This window comes from Elephas maximus, chromosome 5, assembly GCF_024166365.1.
Source record: "Elephas maximus indicus isolate mEleMax1 chromosome 5, mEleMax1 primary haplotype, whole genome shotgun sequence".
Taxonomy (NCBI): Eukaryota; Metazoa; Chordata; class Mammalia; order Proboscidea; family Elephantidae; genus Elephas; species Elephas maximus.
In genome coordinates this window covers 149,456,763-149,479,756 of record NC_064823.1, presented here as the reverse complement: position 1 = coordinate 149,479,756, position 22,994 = coordinate 149,456,763, and the positions used below count along the sequence as shown (strand labels likewise).

Sequence of the window (22,994 nt, the reverse complement as noted above, 5' to 3'; positions counted from 1 at the left end):
TTTGGAAATTGATTTGGCACTTCCTTAAAAAGCTAGAAATAGAACTACCACACGATCCAGCAATCCCACTCCTTGGAATATATCCTAGAAAAATTAGAGCCTTTAGGTGAACATACATATGCACACCCATGTTTATTGCGGCACTGTTTACAACAGCAAAAACATGGAAGCAACCAAGGTGCCCATCAATGGATGAATGGATAAATAAATTATGGTATATTCACACAATGGAATACTATGCATTGATAAAGAACAGTGAGGAATCTGTGAAACATTTCATAACATGGAGGAATCTGGAAGGCATTATGCTGAGTGAAATTAGTCAGTTGCAAAAGGACAAATATTGTATAAGACCACTATTATAAGAACTTGAGAAATAGTGTAAACTGAGAAGAAAACACTCTTGTGGTTACGAGAGGGGGGAGGGAGGGAGGGTAGGAGAGGAGTATTTACTGATTAGATAGTAGATAAGAACTACTTTAGGTAAAGGGAAAGACAACACACAATACAGGGGAGGTCAGCACAATTGGACTCAACCAAAAGCAAAGAGGTTTCCTGAATAAACTGAATGCTTCGAAGGCCAGCATAGCAGGGGCAGGGGTCTGGGGACCATTGTTTCAGGGGACATCTAAGCCTATTGGCATAATAAAATCTATTAAGAAAACATTCTGCATCCCACTTTGAAGAGTGGCGTCTGGGGTCTTAAACGCTAGCAAGTGGCCATCTAAGATGCATTAATTGGTCTTAACCCACCTGGATCAAAGGAGAATGAAGAACACCAAGGACACAAGGTAATTACCAGCCCAAGAGACAGAAAGGGCAACATGAACCAGAGACTACATCACCCTGAGACTAGAAGAACTAGATGGTGCCCGACCACAACTGATGACTGCCCTGACAGGGAACACAACAGAGAACCCCTGAGGGAGCAGGAGAGCAGTGGGATGCAGACCCCAAATTCTCATAAGACTAGACTTAATGGTCCAACTGAGACTAGAAGGACTGTGGTGGTCATGGCCCCCAGGCCTTCTGTTGGCCCAGGACAGGAACCATTCCCGAAGCCAACTCTTCAGACATGGATAGGACTGGACAATGGGTTGGAGAAGGATGCTGGTGAGGAGTGAGCTTCTTGGATCAGGTGAACACTTGAGACTATGTTGGCATCTCCTGCCTGGAGGGGAGATGAGAGGGTGGATGGGGTTAGAAGCTGGCGAAATGGACATGAGAAGAGAAAATGGAGGGAGAGAGCGGGCTGTCTCACTAGGGGGAGAGTAATTGGGAGTGTGTAGAAAGGTGTATACGGTTTTTTGTGTGAGAGACTGATGTGGTTTGTAAACTTTCTCTTAAAGCACAATAAAAATTATTTAAAAAAATATTGTTGTTAGCTGTTGTTGACTTGACAGCAATGAGTTTGGGTATTTTTCTGTGTGTGCGTGTCTTTAAAATATATGATTACGTGAAGAATGCCAGGTACACAACACAGTATGCAATATACTTTAACTTATATGAAGCAACTAAGGCTTCTATCTCTGTACATGTATATGTACGTGCAGCCTACTCATTAATTCGGTAGGAGGTGAGTCCAGGAAAGGATAAAGAATGATTTTGTATGACGTATCATTTTGTTCTGTGACCTAGAGGGTTGCTATAAGTTGGAACTGACTCAACAACAACTGGTTTATCAAAAAACAGATTCAATTTTTAAAGGAGTCGTTTTTTGTGACAGATCTGAAAACTCTAATACCAGGCTGTTGGGGTCAATAAAAGACAGGTGGCAAGCCTCCTTGGTCACACAGTAACTGGTTTTGAACCTTGCACAATAAACAACATGAAAGAAAGAAACTATTGCCAAGGACAGACCAGGAAGTGGAGGAAGGCAGAGAACATCAAGTTCAGAGTTTTGGGAAATGAATCTTTCTCTTTCCATTTCTATGTTCTTTAGATTAAATCCAGGATTGCAAGACCAATCCCACGAATCTAGTTCTCCATTTTTCAGAAAGGGTGAGGTGCCTGAGTAGTATGGGCTCTTAACCCAAAGGTTGGTGGTTGGAATCCACCCCTCAGTCCACGGAAGACCTGGTGAGAACTGCTCTCGTAAAGATTACAGCCAAGAAAACCCTATGGAGTAGTTCTACTCTGTCACACATGGGGTCACTAGGAATGGGGCCCACTCAACAACTAACAAGTAGGTGCCAGAAATAAAATTCAGGTCCTTCATTCATCCAGTCATTCATTGCACTGCCCGTACAATGTTGCCACTTTCCAGGGAGCAGGCTAAAGACTAAAGTGCAGGGTTGCAGAGGGAATTAGCCCAGGGGTACAAAGATTAACTGCCGGCATTTACAGAGGTAAGGTGCCTAAGGAGCTCTGTTGTAATAGTGGTTAAGTTCTTCGCTGCTAACCTAATGCTTGGCAGTTTGAACCCACCAGCTGCTCGGTGGGAGAAAGATATGGCAGTTGGCTTCCATAAAGGTTACAGCTTTGGAAACCCTATGGGGACTGCCTTATATGGTCTCAATGAGTTGGAATTGACTCGATGTCAATGAGAAGGCAGCTGTTTCTCTTTGGAGATGGAGAGTCTCGGTCTGTTTGCTTGGGAGACTAGAAGGGGGTGGGGGCGGGAGAGGTAGTAAAAAAAAAAAAATCCTTGTAGAAGCCCTTTAAGTTTCTTAAACTCTTATTGGTCCATCCGGCCAGGGTACTTTGAAGGAGGGGTTTAAGGGAGGCAAAGAAAAGGCAAGTGAAAGATACAGGGGAGGTGCAGTTACAGAACCTCTTCCTGACCAGCCTCTGGCCGGCTCTCCTCCGTCTTCGTCCCCCCGACCCCGCATTAGGCTCCATGGCCCAGGTGTGCTGCATCGTGTTTGGCCTCGGCGCCTTGATCCTGGCGACCGTCGCTGTAACGACCGGAATCCTGCTGTGGCGCCAGGGGCACTTGCAGTGGCACGGGAAGGGCACCACGGCCAACATTTCTGAGATCATCCTGAGGCGGTGCGAGAGCTACACGCCGAGGAAGGGGCTCCAGCTGAAGTGAGTGGGGCGCACGGCTGGGCACCCCGCGCGGCTGGGCACCCCGCGCGGCTGGGCACAGCTGGACACTTTGCACGGGACAGCCGGCCCGACTGCCCGAAACAAAGCATCATCTGTTTGGGGTCAGCTGAGGGCCGGATGGGGGCTGGCCTGGGTGGGGAGCCCGGGACTTAGGATTCCGCACGCGACTTGCAAGAACGGCTGGCGCTGGCGCCTAGCGTGCCCTCCGAGAGGGCGCTGCTCGATGGCCGGTCAGCTCAGCTGGCGGACCCTTGGCAGATGTGCCCGCATCCTGCGTCAGGTGCCGGAGCCCGGCGGAGCCGCGGGTGTAGCCCACCTTCGGCGCGCACAGCCCCGTGGCGCGAAGCGAAAATCAGCAGCAGGCGCGAATGTTTGCCCTGCGTTTGTCTCTTTGCAAGGGGTTTCCGTTTGCGCGCTTTGCCGGGAAAGTGCCCGAGTGTTACAGATGACACCTGGTTCAGCGGTTTGAGCAACCTGAGATGGGGGCAGGACAGAGTCAGAAGGGCGTGACCGCCGAGATTAGTTTTATTACAATAAAACAGCCCCCCATTCTTCTCCTGGGTCTTGGAATGCGTGTAACCAGAGAACTCATGAAAAACAAACGATAAAAAAATTAAAAAAAATTAGGATATAACTTGTACCGTTAGGTACCTCAGCTAGTTGAATGTTTCCATCTGTATGGACGGTTAGAAGAGAATCCCTGGTGGCTCAGCAGATAAAGCGCTAATCCAGCAGTTGGGAGTCACCAACCCCAGGAAAGATGTGGCAGCCTGCTTCCGTAAAGATTTGCAGCCTTGGGAAGCCTATTGGAACAGCTCTACTTTGACCTATAGGGTTGCTATGAGTTGCAATTCACTCCATGGCAATGGTTTTTTGTTTGTTTAAGACCTTTAGAAACACCACCAAGATTAGTTTATGGAAACTTTCCAGAAGTTTCCTTTTGTCCTTTCCCAGATGCTAACCGTTGAGTCATTCAGACTTACAGCGACCATATGTATTACAGAGTCGAACTGCACTCCACAGGATTTGGCACTGGGTGATGGTTAAGCGTTGGACTACTAGCAGAAAGGTTGGCTGTTGGAACTCATTTAGAGGCACCTAGGAAGATAGGCCTAGCATTTGGCTTCAGAAAGGTCACGGCCTTGAAAACCCTATGGAGTAATTCTACTCAGCACATATGAGGTTGCCATGAGCGGGAATCCCATGGCAACTAACAGCAATCTTGAACAAAGGCAGAGAGTCAGGCCTTTCTTTCTTCCACACTGATGAGTGGAGGTGGACCACCAAGTTTTAGGTTAGTAGCAGAGTGAAAACTTGTTTGTGCTACCTGGGAACCATTCTTCCCCCAAACCCAAACCCACTGAAGTTGAGTGGATTCCGACTTATAGTGACCCTATAGGATGGAGTAGAACTGCCCCGTAAGTTTTCCAAGGAACAGCTGGTGGATTTGAACTGCTGACCTTTTGGTTAGCAGCCAAGCTCTTAACCATTGCATCACAAGGGCTCTATTTCTTCCCCAAAGAAAACTGCTATTTTGACTTCTATTTCCGGGAATTAGTTTTGCCTCATTTTGAAGCTGTACATAAAGTAGCAGATCCCTGGGTGGTGCAGTGGTTAAGAGCTTGGCTGCTAACCGAAAGTCAGCAGTTGTAATCTACGAGTTGCTCCTTGGAAACCCTATGGGGCAGTTCTGCTCTGCTTTGTAGGGTCATTTTGAGTCGGAATTGACCGAATAGCAACAGGTTCGGTTTTGGGTTTAGACTAGATAGATAGATATTTTTCAAGAAAATATTAGCAGATTAACCAAAATCAAATCGGTTGCTGTCAGTCAGTTCTGACTCATGGTGACCCCACGTGTTGCAGGCTAGAACTGTGCCCTGTAGGGCTTTCAAAGATCGTGACCTTTTGGGAGCAGATCACCAGGCCTTTCTTCTGAGGTTCCTCTGGGTGGTTCGAACTGCTAACCATTCAGTTGGAAGCCGGGTACTCAACTGTTTGTGCCACCCAGAGACTCCTATTTTTTCCTGGTGCTGCAGTGGTTAAGCGCTCAGCCGCTAACCAAAAAGCTGGCAGTTCGAACCCACCAGCCATTCATTCCACAGAAGAAAGATGTGGCAGTCTGCTTCCATAAAGATGATAGCCTTGGAAACCCTATGTGGCAGTTCTACTTTGCCTGTGGGTTGGAACAGACTCGATAGCAATGTTTTTTGTTTTGATATTTTGGTGACCATTTTTCCCGACATCCCACAATGCCTGAATATGTACACACATGTGTGCACTCACTGACTGATAGTAATATAGTGTTTACTGTGTGCTAGGCACTTAAAAATATTAAATCATTTAGTCCTTTAACAATTATTTAAGGTAGTTACTGTTATTATTCCCATTTATAGATGAACAAACTGAGGTAGAGAGTTTGAGTAAATGCCCTAAATTTGGCTCCAGAGACTGAAGTATACAGCCTATGTATATTCTGTAGGTGGAGTAAAACTGTGGACTATGTCTGGAGACATTTGAGAATGAAAGGAGATGCTGTTAAAAATCATGCTGAGTCACAACAGGCCTAAACCATAACCTTTGATAACCCTGCCAGTGGGTGGTTTAAGGGCATGAACTCTGAAGTCACACTGCTTGAGTTTAAAATCTTGATTCTGTCACTTATAGTGTAACCTTGGGCAAGTTATTTAATTTCTCTGTGCTACGGTGTTGACAGCCCTAAAATGGAGGCATTCGTGATAGCGCTTATCATATGGAGTTAATATAAGGATTATAACTCCATATAGTTATATAAAATCTGTTACTGTCAATTCTGACTCACAGTGACCCTATAGGACAGAGTAGAACTGTCCTATAGGGTTTCAAAGGAGCAGATGGTGGATTCGAACTGCTGATGTTTTGGTTATCAGCCAAGCTCTTATCCACTGCTCCACGAGGGCTCTATGTAGTTATGTAGTACTGTCATGTAGTACGGATAGTCCCTGACTTATGACCACAGGGCTGTGTTCTGACTAAAAATAATAAATCCTAAAATCATTGCTCTAGCTAGGACTTCCAGCAAATGTTAAATAGAAGTGGTGATGAAGGGCATCCTTGTCTTGTTCCTGTCTTTCAGGGGAATGCTTTCAGCCTCTCTCCATTAAGAATGATGTTGGCTTTTGGTTTTCACAGATCATTTTTGCTTCTCCTTCCTCTTCAACATTTCTGGCAAGATTTCTCAGAATCGAATTCTCCATTCTTACTTCCCCACGTTTCCCACTTTAATGGCTTCAGCATCTTATTAATGTCCACTTAGTAAATTAGGTGGGAAACCCTGGTGGCATAATGGTTAAGTGCTACGGCTGCTAACTAAAGGGTCAGCAGTTTGAAGCTGCCAGGTGCTCCTTGGAAACTCTATGGGGCAGTTCTACTCTGTTGTATAGGGTCACTATGAGTCGGAATTGACTCAATAGCACTGGGTTTGTTTTTTTTGTTTTTTAGTAAATTTCATCAGTACAAAATAGCAAATGCATGCAATAGATAGTAAACACTTGCTGTGTGTCTGGTGCTAGGCATGGGAGATTCAGAGAAGGAGTAAAACTTAGGTCCTACTCCCCAGGGCCTGGAGCATGTGGTGGATAGAGGGCCACTGTGGAAAGAGTACTTACTGCAGGATCAGGTGATCTGTGACAACACAGATGTGTGTGTATGGATGAGGGGGCATCGAGGAGAAAGTGGTTGTTTCTGAGCTGTTAGCCCTGAGCTAGATTCTGCAGTGGTGTATAAGATACTTAGTGTTGTGTTAGCTGCCATCGTGGTACCCAGGAATGTGCACCTGACTCTGACCCTCCTGCGCCCAGCTTCCTGCAGAGGCAGAGGGTGACAGATGATGGACGAGGGAGTAGATAGCTGAGACCTTATCCAGGAAAGGCAGGGAAGCAGCAGGAGGTGGTACAGTGAGTAGTAAGCCAAGGCTTCAAGCCTCTGGGGCATGGTCCATTGTCCCATTGGATTTCACTTGGAAAATACAAATTCAAAGATAAAATTATTAAGGATTTCAAGACAGCAATAGCAGGGCATTAAACTCCAAGTATGGGGCCCATCAGAGCACAGGCTCGTTTAAGCACAGGGCCCTGTGTGACTGCACTGGTCTTATGCCCATGAAACTACTCTTGTAGTTAGTACATGGCAGAGTGAGGACTGAAATCTACCTCTTTATATCCCTATAGCTTCAGCGCTCATCAGACTGATGAGAAAACTGAGGCTTAGAGTGATTTTCCAAAGTCCAGAACTAGTTTTTGACCTAGACAGGCTGACTGCTAAGCATGGAGCCATCATGTCAGGTGACCTCTAGAAAACTTTGTCCTCAGCAGGTCTCAGAGCCCAGGGCTATTGACTCCAATTGTATTACCATTTCTATTGTCTCTAAAGGGAGGCATCTGTCCTTTTTTGTAGACCTCAAAGGGGAGTCACATGGCTGCAGTGTGAGATCACTGTTTTCTTCTTAGAGAGTCAGGATCCTAGAATTCAGCCCATTATCTCTGTACTTCAGGAAATATTGGGAACCTACCCAGGTAACCACCACTCATCTTCTGTCAGTTTGTCATCCTGTGGTGACTTGAGTGTTGCTGTGATGCTGGAAGCTATGCTGCCACTATTTCAAATATCAACAGGGTCATTCATGGCGGACTGGTTTCAGCAGAGCTTCCAGACTGAGACAGATTAGGAAGAAAGGCCTGGAAACCTACTTCCCAAAGTTAGTTAATTAAAAACCTAATGGATCACAACAGAACATGATCCAACTTGCTTGTTTTGGACATATTACCAGGAGAATCAATTGCTGGAGGAGAACATCGTGTTTGGTGAAGTAGGGGGCCATTGAGAGTTAGGAAGACCCTGGGTGAGATGGATTGGCACAATAGCCGCCAGGATGAACTCGAGCATGCTGGCAATCATGAAAACGATGCAGGACAGGACAGCGTTCCGTTCTGTTGGACGTAAGTTTGACAGGAGTCAGAGTCGACTCCATAGCAGCTATCTATTTGTCTATCTACCCAGGTAAAGTAGCAGAATGGCAGGTCTTCCCCTGGTTTCCAGGACATATTCTTTGTGATTTGCTCCATCTCTTCAAGAGTCATCTCTTAGAGCTGGTCAGGAAATAGGCAGCACACACCCAGAGTTCCTAACACTGTGTCCATGAAGGGCTTTGCTGATTGATGACAGCACTTTGGGTGAGCCTGGGTTCAGCCTCAAAATCTGCTACTCAGGAGTCCATGCAAGTGCTATTAGCTGGAGCTGTTCAGGAGATGACATCTCTTTGTGATTCTCGGGTCAGAATCGTGTTGCTTGTCAACCTGAGTAAGTAGGTGTAAAATACTGTTTATTTAACTCCATCATCGTGGAGTGTTCAGTTCTGGGTGCTTAAGTTCAGAAGGGCACCTAGCAAGATAGGAAGTCGATGAAGAGGGCTCAAGGGCCTGGGATTGCTTGGCTTGGAGAAATCTGATGGGAGATATCATAGGTGTCCCCACTGGTCGAAGAGCAATCTTGTCGCAAGGAGATTACATGTGTGCTGTGTAACTCAGCGAGGCAGAATCAGAGCCTAACATAGTGAAATGTCAAGGATAGCAGCCAGCGTTTGTGTGGCTCATCATGATTTGAATTCACTTGTCAAGGATAATTTTCAAAAAGTTAAGAACATGACTTTCATAAAACACAGAATAAACATGTCAAAGGTTTAATAAACTCATTTGTGAGGGAACCGGTAAAAAGTTAAAACCAACTAAAGAACATTTCGAGGCACTGAGTATTTATGTTGTTGTTATTAGGTGGTATTGAGTTAGCTCTGATTCACAGTGACCTAATGTACAACAAAGCAAAACACTGCCTGGTTTTGTGCCATCCTCTAATTATGTTTGAGCCTATGGTTGCAGCCATTGTGCCAATCCATCTCATGGAGGGTCTCTGTCTTTTTTGCTGGCCCTCTACTTTACCAAGCATGATGTTCTTCTCCGAGGATTGGTCTGTTCTGATGATGTGTCCAGAGTGAGTGAGATGAAGTCTTGCCATTCTCACTTTTAAGGATTTGCTTGTTCTTCTGGCCCTCATGGTATATTTACTATTCTTTGCCAATACCACAATTGGACTGTGTCAATTCTTCAGTCTTCCTTTTTTATTGTCCAGCTTTCACATGCATATAACGTGATTGAAAAAGACCATGGCTTGGGTTCCCTAGCCGTCAAAGTAACATCCTTGCTTTGTAAGTTCTTAAAGAAGTCTTTGCCTCAGATTTGCCCAAAGCAGTACATCATTTACTTTCTTGATTGCCATTTCCATGGGGGTTGATTGTTAAGCTAAGTAGAATGAAATCCTTGACAGCCTCAATATCCTCACCATTTTCCATGATGTTGTTTATGGGCCCAGTTGTGAGGATTTTGTTTTTTTCATGTTCAGGTGTAATCCATAATGAAGGTTGTAGTCTTTTACCTTCACCCAGGAAGTGCTTCAAGTCATCTACGAGGATTTATAAGTACTTTTTAAAAAAGTAATATTAGAATAGAATTGATGGTTAGATATAAAACTGGTTAATATTCTACAGGGCAATAAAAATCCATAACCTTTGGGAATCTTTTCTATTGGACAGAATTATCTGAATCTCTAACAGACAAGAGCTCAAGTTAACATGGAATTCATAAAACTTGAGCTATTAATTAAGAGTAAAATAGCAAAGACACACAAAGATTCATTCTGCTAGGTAATTAAATAATTTTCAGATAAACCTGTGAAACAATGCCCCAATAGGACATTGAAAGGACATATTGAAGACAGAAGTGTCTATAAACCCAAAAACAAAATCCTCTGCCATTGAGTTGATTCCGATTCATTGCGACACTGTAGGACAGAGTAGAACTGTCCCATAGGGTTTCCAAGTTCGTAAATCTTCATGGAAGCAGACTGCCACATCTTTCTCCCATGGAGCGGAGCAGCTGGCGGATTTGAATCGTCAATGTTTTGGTTAGCAGGGAGCGCTTAGCCACTGCACCTCCAAGGCTCTTCCCTCTGTGACTCTCTGTCTCTTTCCCTCTCCAGCCACACACACACACACATTTATGTACGTATGTACAGCTTTAGGTAAGATAGTCTTAAAATTCTTAAATTCAAGCATATACATTTAATTTTGAAAAACATTGCCCAATTTCTCTCCTTGAAACAGTGTATGGGAATTTCTATTTTCCCATACCCTCGCTAAACAGGGTGTCTTCAAACTTTCTGATTTTTGCCCGGTGGAGATATTACCTTACTTTAATTTTAATTTGCATGTTTATTAAATGTTTAGCTCTGCAGAGTAAGAACTAAATTGAACAAATGAATAGAAATATAAAATCAATATTTGTTTTTATTAATATAAATATATCTTATAGGTTCATATTGATAACATTTCCAGTTGGTGTGCCGTTGGGTTGACTCTGGCTCGTGACAACTCCGTGTGTTTTAGAGCAGAACTGTATTCCACAGGGTTTTCAACAGGTTGTTTTTTGGATATAAATCACCAGGGCTTTGTTCTCAAGCGCCCCTGGATGGATTTAAACCTCTAAACATCCAACCTTTCAGTTAACAGCACCACCCAGGGACTCCATTTATAATACTGTTGTTGTTGCCGTCGAGTCTGACTCGTAGTGACTCCACGTACAACAGAACTTAACACCACCTGGTCTTGGGCCATCCTCACAATCATTGCTATGCTTGAGCCCATTGTTGCAGCCACTGTGTCAATCCATCTCATTGAGGGCCCTTCCTCTTTTTGACTGGCCTTCTAATAATCAGAAAAATGATAAATAGGTTTTGATGAGTGCAAGAATTTGAAATAAGGGTTTACAAATGACTGTCAGAATGATTCAAACTTGAAATCTCTTCTATTAATTTGTTTTGCTTCCCAGTTTCGGGAAAATCCAGGTTCAAACAGATAATTGGTAAGGAACCAACTTGCTTAATAACCTAGGAGAAGACCTGCTCGGGCTTGAAATTGGGGTGGAAAGTGAAGGCATGGAAAGATAAATTCAGGGCTATTGGTTTCCTAATCAATGATAAATGTATGCTGACAGGCAGGCTTAGAGGTGGCAGTGTTTCCCAAAGTCTTCCCCCAAATAAATTCACAAAAAATACATTATCTAACAAAAATGCAGGCAAATTAGAAATCACCAGCAAAGCGATATACAACCCGCCATGCATTCGGACATTTAAACAGCTCTTGATGTGGCCTCGAGGCTTGGTGATGACTCTGATGATCAGTTCTCAGTCTGCTTCCTTGACTGCCCAGGAACATTTGAAACAGCTGATTATTTCCTCCTGCTTAATCTACTTCCGTATGAGGATTAACCACTGCACCACCAGGGCTCCTTAATATAGTCTACAACTTACTTATTCATTATGGTCATTGTTTATTGTCAGTCTTGTCCTGGTAGAATATAAACTCACAAGAGCAAGATCCTTGGTTTTGTTCACTGGTGTATCCTAAGTGCTCTTAATTCTCCCACACAGCGGCTGGTGGGTTTGAACCTCCGACCTTTTGGCTAGCAGCCGAGCACTTAACTGCTGCACCACCAGGGCTCCTTTGCTAATTACTTAGAAAAATCCTAATTGCTTCAGTGAGTGTGGCACAGTGATTATAAGCTACAGTGGGCTATGGCTGCTAAACAAAAGGTTGGCAGTTCGAATCCACCAGCCGCTCGTTAGAAACCCTATGGGGCAGTTCTAGTCTGTCCTGTAGGGTCCCTGAGTTCGAATCAACTCCAGGGCAACGGGGTCAGTTCAGTGAATTTTATTAATTACTCATTTCTTTCACAAGGTGGCAGTCTTGACCTTAAATACAGGCACCCATAGCCTCAAATTTGAAGATTGACAGCACAGTTAACCTGCTTGTTCTCCTCGTGCCAAGACAGCCTGCCCGCAGGACTTGACAGCCGGAAAATGATAGAAGGGGCGTAATTACCCCTCCAGATCCAAGTGCTTTTAGGGAAGAGGATGTTGGGCGTTACAGCTTTCCCTGTAACAGTTTAGGAAGGTGATGTTGGTTTCTTGATGGGGGACTTTGAAATATGTTGTTTGTGAGTGGGGCTTGTGTTTGGAGGGTGGTGGCAGCTCAGAGTTATCAAAAAAACCCCAAACCCTTCGTCATCACGTGGATTCCGACTCATAGCGACCCTGTAAGACAGAGTAGAATTGCCTCCATAGAGTTTCCAAGGAGTGGCTGGTAGATTCGAACTACTAACCATGACGCCACCAGGGTTTTATTGTTTAGGTGAAAGTTCACAGCTCAAACTAGTTTTTCATTAAAAAATTTTATACACAAATAGTTTTATGACGTTAGTTGCAGTCCCCTCAAAGTGTCAGCACTCTCCCCCTTTGCCTTTCCACCCTGGGTTCTCAGTGTCCATTAGTCCAGTTGTTCTGTCCCTTCCTGCCTTCTCGTCTTTGCTTTTGGACAGGTGTTGTCCATTTGGTCTCCTATACTTGAGTGAACTGAGAAGTACATGGTCTCTGGTTTTCCCACCTTAGTATAAGGTTTAACTCTTTCTTCCCCACATCTTCTCACCCCACTTGTTTTACCTCAGCACCTGGAAGTAACTGTGCTCCTTATAGTCTTCAAACTCACATGTGATGTGGGGAAGCGACCACCCTTCTCCAGGTCTTAGGTTCTCATTTCTGTTACAAACAACTCCTTTGCTTTTGGGCAAAAAAAAAAAAGACAAGTTGCCGTTGAGTCGATTCTGGCACATGGCCACCCCCCGTGTTACAGAGGAGAGCCAAGCCAGGAATCGTCTGAGGCCTGCTGGACGGAGCAGAGTGGTAGAATTCAGACTTTTTGTGCCCAGCCTGCACTACCTTGAGCATCTGGGCCGCTGTAGGAGGAGGCAAGCAGAAAACCACCATCAGAGGAAGCCACCAGCCCTCGATGAATTTTTTTTATTAACAAATTAAAGTCTTTGAGAAACTTCTACTGAAGCTTCTGCCAAGCATAAATGCTGAGTAAGCCAGTTAAAAAACCAGTGGCTGTTCGAGCCGATTCTAACTTATGGCAACCCCACATGTGGCTGATTTTTCAGAAATAGAATGCCAGGACATTCTCCCCAGGCACCTCTGGGTAGATCGGAAACTTCAACCTTTCAGTTAGGAGCTGAGCGCATTAGCTCTTTGAGCCACACAGGGACTCCAAATGCTGATTAAGGCTTCCTGATTTTCACACATCTTTGGGCTCTTTAATATTCCATCAAGATTGCTCATTACTGTCAGTGCCCTCCAGCCTGAGACCAGCAGGAATGCACTGAGTTTAACAGACGGGTGCGTTGCTCTTTGCAAGAAGAGAGAACACTCGCTATGGAGAACTGTGGTGTAGAGTGGAGTGGGGATTCAGTACAAGGATGTTAGAAAGGACTTCTAGGATTTGGATTTGTGTTAGATAATTTCAGGAAGGAGGATGGCTTTGTTCTGGATGGGGTGCTGTCAGGAAGGAGAGGGGATGGTGGTAACTCTGTGGTAAACCATAAAACTCAAACCAATTGCCACCGTTGAGTCAATTCTGACTCATGGTAACCCATCGCGTGTCAGAGTAGAACTCACTCCATAGGATTTTCAAAGCCGTGACCTTTTGGAGGCAGATTGTCAGGCCTTTCTCCCAAGGTGCTTTTCGTGGGTTTGAACTACCAGCCTTTCACTTAGTAGTCAAGTGCTTAACTGTGCTACCCAGGGACTTCAATTCTATGATAGGGCATCTTAATAAAGCTTATCTGTCAGGCTGGAAGAAAGAAGCAAGGCTGGATCTGCAACTGGTAAAGCAGTTATTCATATCAGCTAAGATAGAAGGATGTTTGGTCATTTTTGTGATTTGGACAATGATCATGTTTTTGTCGGTGTTCATATCATGATCTATCCCAGTCACAAAGTGGCCTTGTCTGATGTTGGTGTTCTGTGGAATTTGTTTATGTTCAACAGAAGAACACCAAGTCTAGCTGTGAGTTCCAGACCAGCTCCTGAATGTCAGGGATGGTTTTCTCCTCATTACCCACGTCTCTGCAAACAACCTTGTACCCTTCAGGTCCCTGGGAGGAATGCAGGTGACCTGGTCTAATCTCCTTGTCAACTGGATCTCCAAATAGATAGACAAATGGTATTTGGTTGGTTGGTCCTATGTTCTCTAGACAAAGTGGTAAAAGAAAGAGATGAGCTCAGGGTTTCAGAGTTACAGCTCAAGCACCGCATAAATGACCTCAAAGTTGCCATTTGCACCTTAAAAGAAAGGCTTATTTCTTGTAGTAACAGAGCTGATATTGCCGAAAACCAAACCCAGAGTCTTATCATAATTGGTGAATTACAACACCAATTGAATTCTCAACTTTGAATGGTGTCGAAGTTAAAACAAGGGCATTGATTTGAAAGAAATGGGGTCCTGAAACTTGGGATGGGGACATATGGGCAGATGACCAGGAAGCTGGGGACACTGAGCCCCTAAATTCTGTTGAATCACTTTTGCCAACAGAACCAGCTCCCTCCCTCCCATCTGAAGACATTACTACATCTTTGCCAAGTCATCCTCCCTAGTAAAACCATTATCCTCTCCACCCCCAACTGATTAGATTAACCAAGCAGTGTCTGAAGAACCCTTGTATGAGATATTGCCTGGGGCAGAATCTGGGTAATCACTTGGGGAGGCATCTGAGTCATTGCCTGGGGCATCGCATGATTCAGATGCCTTAGAAGACATTGCTGAATGTTCTCAGAACACATCCCCACCACTCATTTTTTGTTTGTTTGTTTTTTTAAATTTTTATTGTGCTTTAAGTGAAAGTTTACAAATCAAGTTGGACTCTCATACAAAAATTTATAAACACCTTGCTATATACTCCTAATTGCTCTCCCCCTAATGAGACAGCACACTCCTTCCCTCCACTCTCTCTTTTCGTGTCCATTCAGCCAGCTTCTGACCCCCTCTACCCTCTCATCTCCCCTTCAGACAGGAGATGCCAACATAGTCTCATGTGTCTACTTGATCCGAGAAGCTTATTCTTCACCAGTATCATTTTCTATCCTATAGTCTAGTCCAATGCCTGTCTGAAGAGTTGGCTTTGGTTATGGTTCCTGTCTTGGGCTAACAGAAGGTCTGGGGACCATGACCTCTGGAGTCATTCTAGTCTCAGTCAGACCATTAAGTATGGTCTTTTTAACACAGTTTGGGGTCTGCATCTTGCTGCTCTCCTGCACTCTCAGGGGTTCTCTGTTTTGTTCCCTGTCAGGGCAGTCATGGGTTGTAGCTGGGCACCATCTAGTTCTTCTGGTCTCAGCCCACTGCCCATTTTTGCTTCTAGGCTATAATTAGACTTAAGTCACAGTGAGTCCCAAAAGATGAAGTTCACAGTATGACCCAGGAGGAGGTATGCTACATTCCAAAAGAACTGTTTGTCTTTTCTAATATGTACAGATAGAAACTTGGGGGATATGTTTGGGAATGGCAATTAAGGGTGTGGGATAATGGTGCAAAGTACATAAAGTTGTATCAGTCTGAGTTTATTGATACGGGACCATTAAGCTCAGATTCGTTGTTCAGTGTTTCAGCTAGAGTAGTCAGGAAAGGATCTAATAGTTTATTAGGTTAGTTCACTGAATCATGGATTATGTGGTGGCCTACACTAAATCAGATTGAAGTACTAGACCTGCCTTGGTATACTGTACAAGAAAGTATCCAAAAGCTTATGGAAATTGACATGTTAAAGTGAACTTATCAATTTAGACTCACATGGAGTGCCCAGAGGCCACACTGTTACCACAACAATGAGGAACAAATTTGTGAAGAGAGCCCCAGCATCCTTGAAGCCTGCTGTGATTTCTGTTTTTTTATGTAAAGCAGATATGACTGTGGGAACTACCCTAATTGAATTAAGACACCTAACTACAATGAGGCTGATTGGACCCCATGGCAGTAGGGACCAAGTGGTGGTGCTCAATTGACAATGCATGGAGGACATGGTTCCCATACTGAACAGCGGAGTCAATGCAGTAATCAGAATAGTCTGACTTGTTATCACGTTAGGTGCTAATAACCCAAAACCCACTGCCGTTGAGTCGATTCCAACTCATAGCAATCCTGTAGGGCAGGGCAGAACTGCTCGATGGAGTTTCCAAGGAGCGCTTGGTGGATTCAAACTGCTGGCTTCTTGGTTAGCAGCTGTAGCACTTAACTACTACGTGCTAATATGACTTTGTAATTTATTCAGAAATTGTGTATGGTTTAAGGAGCTGTGTACAGGTGCTACGTTCACAAGGAGTGGACTGTGATGATTAAGGTTGTGTGTCAGCCTGGCTGGGCCGTGATTCTCAGTGGTTTGGCAGTTATGTAAAAATGTAGTTTGGCAGTTGTGTAATGATATAATTATCTTTTGGTTTGTGATATAATGTTATCATCTCCATGATGTGATCTGATGGGACCATCCAATCAGTTGTAAGGGAAGTTTCCTTAGGAATGTGGCCTGCACCCAATATATATGGAGGTTCTGTCAAAACTAACTGGCTTTTGCTCTTTCTGGATCCTGCATCTGACTTGTCCTAATCTGACCTCCAGTGGCCAGAGGACTTGAGCCAGTGACCTACTATGTTGCCTGTTGATCTTGGGATTCATTGCCCTCCACAGCCTGTAAGCCAGCATCTTGCTGTCTTACCTGCTGATGTTGGATTCCTCAGCCTCTGCAGCCTATAGGCCAGTAACCTGCCGTCTGACCTGTGGATCTTGGGTTCATCAGCCCCTGCAGCTACATGAGTCAAGAGAAGCCTCCAGCCTTGCCAGTCTCTACAACCACATGAACCATTTCCTTGAGATACATCTCTCCCTCCCTGTCTCCCTCTCTCTCTCTCTCTATATGTATGTATATATATGTGCTTCGCTGGTTTTGCTTCTCAAGAAAACCCAGCCTAAGTTGTTCAGTATTTGTCCTTTTGTAATTGACTTATTTCACTCAGTGTCATGTTTTCAGGTTCATCCATGTTGTGGCATGTATCAGGACTTCATTTCTCTTCATGGCAGAGTAATATTCCATTGTATGTATATACAACATTTTGTTTACCCATTCTACTGTTGATGAACATTTAGATTGTTTCCACCTTTTGGCTCTTATGAGCAGTACCATGATGAGCATTGGTGTACACTTTTCTGTGTGAATGCTTTTTTTGTAGTAAACAAATAATACAGAAAAATACAGAGTAAAAGTGGAGGTTGCCTTTCACTCCCCTTCGCAGAGACAATTCTGACTACCAGTTTGCTGCATGTCATTTTTCTATTTTCTACAAGGTTAGGCCCTCTTTTTTCACTTAATGCCATAAAATAAACATTTCCGAAGCTATTCCAAACTCTGAGTAAACCTATTGTTCAAAGGCTAATTTATATTCCACTGAGTGGAGACCTGCTCCAAACCTCCTTTTTTGTTGGCTACAAGTTTCTAATCACTTAGGAATCCACCAAGAAATCAAAGCCAGAAAGTAGTCAGATAAAACCCACAGCAGTTATAAATGCAGAGAGATAGATCTTATGTGTTACAACAACATGTTAGAATACACTGTGAGGAAAAAAAAAAAACTAAATTAAAAAAAAAAATTATAACCCAATCTTCTTGTTGGACACAGGAAGTATTTAAAGTGCAAAGAGGGCTCTGTTGAAGGAGATCTGTTACCCTAGCCCATACCCCACACCATTTTCGTGGTGTTAGACCTAAAGGGGAGCAAAAAAAAAATTTTTTTCTCAAAATAAGGACACAAATTAACATTTAATCAAGCTTTTTGTTTAAATCTTATTTTCTATCTTCTGTAGTGGTAAATGTTCTACTACTATTTATTGTGTTTTAAATTTTTAGTTTTGCTGTTTTCTCTTTTTTGTACCGTAGTATGAGTACCTTGAGGGTAGAAATGATACTGTGTTTTTCATCTTTATAGCCCAGTGACTTTAGTGAGGTGTCCACTTGGCCCTTGGTAAGTATTTGTGGAATGAAAGAATAGATGTGGGAGTGAAAACAAGGCAACGTTTCTGTTGTGCTCTAGCTGGTGTCATTTTCATTCTTGACTTTCAAATAATAAACACTTGAATGTACAAACAAGGGGCATAGAAACACCTTCATTTGTAAAAACACTTAAGAACCAAAAAAAAAAAAAGAAAGAAACAACAAACTAGTTGCAGTAAGTTCATCCTGACTCGTGGCAACCCCATGTGCGCCAGAGTAGAGCTGTGCTCTGTATGGCTTTCACAGCTGTTGCCTTTTGGATGGTGGATGTACGTTGCTAGGCCTTTCTTCCCAGGCACTTCTGGGTGAGTTTAAACTACTATCCTTTTGGTTAGTAGTCAAGCACTTAGCCAATTGAGCCACCCAGGCTCAAAGTCAATCCCAGGGCTGTCACATCAATTCCGACTCATAGCGATCCTATAGGACACAGTAGAAGGGTTTCCAGGGAGCAGCTGGTGTATTAGAACTGTCAACCTTTTGGTTAGCAGTCAAGCTCTTAACCATTGTGCCACCAGAGTTCCACTTAAGAGTTAAAAAAAAAAAAACATTGCTGTCGAGTCAATTCTGACTTACAGTGACCCTAGACCCCAGGACACATATTAGGAAAGCCTGAATTTTCTGAAAGGTGTCATATGATTAGTAATTCACACACAGGCAGGCTGGGCATGTTTTTAATGGTAATAAGAGCGAAGAAAGAAAGGGTGTGAGCACCAGGAGGAAATACCTGGGTGGCTCGTGTGACATCGCTCTTCTTTTGGATGAAATGTCTTTAAGGATGCCTGGGTTTTAAGATCTTATGGTGGTAGAATTATACTTGAATAGATCAAAATAATATTATTAATGATCTCCGGGTTCATTTGCTAATTGCACCATGTTTGCTGAGGGGTTCCCTGGTGCCTGACTAGTTCCATTGTGGTGGCTGAGTCAGGTAGCTTGGCCATCCTGGCCTTCCCCTCTGGGAAGGCGCTATTTAAGAAAAGTTTGTTTTGCTTATTTACTTTTTTTTTTTTTTTTTCCCTTTTCCCCTTTTGTCTGTCTTAAGTCGTGCAGATATTGGTAAGGAAAGAGATAGATGAGTTTTACGAGGGAATTGGAATCTGGAACAAAAAAGTCCCTGAGAAGGCTGCTGTGTTAAATTAATAGAATTAAAACATGATCTCCTAAAGGGAAACAGCTGCCAAACACCTTTTTTCTAAACTACCTGTGATGGTGCCTTAAAATTTTGACTGATTGAAGAACATAGTGTAATAACTTTTTTCCTTAAGTATGTAATCCCTGGAAAGAGCCAGGTTGATTATGGTTTCCTGGCATAGCTTTTGAAGGAAAGCAGGGATGAAGCTGAAATGTTCTGTGCAGACTAGGGAAGTGGCGGGGCCTCGCAAAGAAAGTATTTCCTCATTTCACCCTCGTAAACCTCCTATGAACAAAGTATTATTGATCCATATTCAAGTTCATGATTATTTCTTCTGCCAGTTCAAATCTGCTATTGAGCTCTTCCAGTGAAAATTTCCTTCCAGTTACGTATTTTACTTTTCAATTCCCAAATTTCTATTTGGTTCTTTAAAAAATTTTCTGTTTATTGATCTGCTGTATTAGATGGGACGTTGTTCTCGTACTTTCCTTTAATTCTTCAAATTTGGTTTCCTTTAGGTCTTTGGACATATTTATGATACCTGATTTAAGGTTTTGTCTAGTAAGTCCGGAATCTGCGCTTCCTCATAGACAGTTTCTATTGGTTGCTCTCGTTCCTATGGATGAGCTATACTTTCCTATTTCTTTGTGTGTCCTATAATGTTTTGAAAACTGGACATTTAAAATAGTATTAGTTGTCACCTCTGGAAATCAGGTCCCTCTCCCCCCTCAGGGCTTGTTGCTACTGCTATTATTGTCATCATTGCTATTTGTTCTTTGTCATGTGCAGAGAGTCACTGAAGTCTCTGCTCAGCTTATGGTCAGCTAATGAATGGACAAAGATTTGCTAAAATGCCTTAAGCCAGTAAGCTTTCTGGCCTTTGCTGAGGAGCTCTGTGTATCTGTTGGGACATGCCTTCGGTGCTCCAGGAGGTAGTTTAAAACTCCACCTTAGCCTTTACTTTTCGTTTGTGCAGAGCCACAAGCTCACCCAGAGACAAGAGCTTACGATCTTCTCAGGTCCTTCCTGGGCACAAGGCCTACTCTGGGCATGTAGACAGCCCAGTTCATGCACATGGTCACCCAGGAATATGTCAGAGATCTTCAAAGCTCCCTGTGAACCTCTGATACACCAGTTTTTCCGTCTGATTTTTTTCGCCAGTCTCATGTTAGCTTCAATGGTTAAGTTTGCCTCACGCATCTGCAATGTTAAATGTTGTTGTTGTTAATTGTGGTCAGTTCAAACTTATGGCAATCCCATGTGTGCAGAGTAAAATTGCTCCAGAGGGCTTTCAAGGCTGTGACGTTTTGGAAGCAGATCTCCAGGCCTGTCTTCTGAAGTTCCTTTGGATGGGTACAAACCGCCAACCTTCTGGCTAGTAGTCAAATGCTTAACTGTTTGCTCTACCCAGGGACTCAATGGTTAAATAATTGCCACTAATTAATTTCAGCAGTGTGGATAGAGCTGTTGGCACAGGGGGAGCTCTGAGTCAGATCCTATAAAGACAAGCCCTGAGAATTGAGCTTTTCAGCAAGCTGCCAGACAGGTCAAATACTGACAGTCTCTGGGGATGGGGCTTGTGGGGAGCACCAAACCTGCCCCTTGAGTGGTTGCTAGGTTCTTTTTCTCACAGGTCTCAGAGTTGTGGGGTTGTTGGCTTTTAAGGTTTCCATGGAACTGGGGAGAAAGAGATGGAATCAGGGCAGGTTAAAATGCCACAAAACTCACTATTCTTATGGAGATTCAGCTGTTTTACTGGAATAAACACTTCTCAGATTGCTGCAAGCCTTTATGTCATCTACAGAGTTCTGAGAAGTTGATTTTGATAGTTTTTGCCAGTCCTTTCATTGCTTTCATGGAAGAGCAGATTTTTTGGAGGAATTTACTCTGCCAGGAGTTAACACATTTGTCTGCTAACTGAAAGGCTGGAGGCTTGAGTCCACCCAGAGGCACCTCTGAAGAAAGTCCCTGTGATCTATTTCTGATAAATCGGTCGTTGAAAAACCTACAGAGAACTGTTCTTCTCTGACACACATGGGTTACCATGAGTTGGAATCAACTCAACAGCAACTGGTTTTTTTTTTTTTATTTTTTTATTTTTTATTACTTTGTCACTGTAGAAGTGAGATCTTCCCCGTTTCATCTTGTATATGTTTTGGATGCCCTATGAACCAGACTCAATTTCCCACCAAATCTAGAAACATTATAAGGAATTAGAACTGGAGGAATAGATGATAAAATAGTCATGGTCCCTGGCCTTGAGGCACTCACATTCTGTGAAATAGGCTGGGACTCAGCTAACATTTCTTAGAGGCAAGGTGACTTGGGAACAGAGCATAGGGGAGCAGGCTCACTCTTCATTAGAGGTATGAGAGCATTCCCTGAGGAAGGTGGGCTTTGAATTGGGTTATACTTAAGAAGCCCTTAAATCCAGCCATAAATTACAACTCCACACTCCTACATCCCTCAGTGCCAGGGAGGCCCACAGTACAAAAGGCACATGGGCCCAGAGGTCTCCTGTGTGAACAGCAGAGTCCTACCACCCCGCCCCTTCTCACTCCAGGATAAGGTCATGAAGTATAGGGGGGATGTCAATAGTTCTGGCAAGAATGGTACCCCATCAGTGGGGACAGTAGAGACAAGGGGAGGTGAAGATTTAGAGAGTTCAGGCTGAAGCATTTGGACTAAGGCAGCCGTCGTTGTTAGCTTCTGTCCAGTCGGTTCCAACTTATCGTGACCACATGTACAACGGAACCAAATGCTGCCTGGTGCCCATGATCTGTGGCAGATTGGACTATTGTGATCCATAGGGTTTTCACTGGCTGATTTTCAGAAGTAAATTGCTAGGCCTTTCTTCCTAGTCTTAGTCTGGCAAGCCTCCACTTGACAGACAGGTGTTGGCTGCACATGAGGTGCCTTGGCCAAGAACCAAGCTTGGGTCTCCTGCATGGAAGGTGAAAATTCTACCACTTCCTCCTTATGAAGGCAGAAGAAATCATGAAAAGTTTTTATGCAGTGTGTAATATGAGAAAGAAAAAACTAATTGTCTTTATAGGTTCTTCTTGATTTTATTTATCACGTGGGTAACTGAGTGTTAAACTGACCCTTTAGCCCTGGCATCAGGCAAACACAGATGTGAATCTTGGCTCTACCACTTTGCCAACTGCGTGAGCGAGGGAAGGCCATTTCAACCTCACTGAGCCTCTGTTGCTTCATCTGTGAAGTAGGGAGGATAAGCCTTATCTCATAAAAAATGTACAGATTAGATAAGATGATATGCATCAACTATCTGGCACACAGTAGATGCTTCATAAAAGAGATTTTTTTTTTGTAATTATACTCCAAAAATATGTTTAAAATCTAATTATCTATGTTTTATTTTACTCACAGAGAGAAGAATTGCAAGGAGATATGGAAAGCATTCAAAAATTCATTTATTTCCAAGGACCCTTGCAGCATTACAGAAGAAGACTACCTACCATTAATGAAGTTGACAAATCAAACTGTACCTTGCCACCAGGTAACCAGGTCAAATTGGTGATTTTTAAAAACTGAGGATAAAAGTCAGAGGGAAGTGGTTACAGGACCACATTTTGACAAGGATCAGGGAAGAGAAACTCCCCAGACATTAGATCATGGGTGTGGTTGGGAAGGGATGGTGTTTGTGGGGCCACTGGAGGACCAGAGTTTAGGACATCTCAGGGAAGTGGTAGGAGAGAAATGGGAACATGGAAAGAGGGAGGGAGAACTGGCCAAAAATCAGAAAAAATGAATCTAACACAAAACCCAACACAAATAAA

General features: G+C 43.5%; 1 protein-coding gene across 1 annotated transcript in view; it reads left to right on the top strand.

Moving 5' to 3' along the window:
- Nucleotides 1-2,772: 2,772 nt before the first annotated feature.
- Nucleotides 2,773-22,994, top strand: part of CD38 (CD38 molecule) — a 47,623-nt gene continuing 27,401 nt past the window's right edge. The window contains exons 1-2 of the mRNA XM_049886464.1: nt 2,773-3,030; nt 22,585-22,714. Of these exons, the coding sequence (XP_049742421.1) occupies nt 2,840-3,030; nt 22,585-22,714 (321 nt within the window). The 5' untranslated portion in view covers nt 2,773-2,839. The remainder of the gene's footprint in view (nt 3,031-22,584; nt 22,715-22,994) is intronic.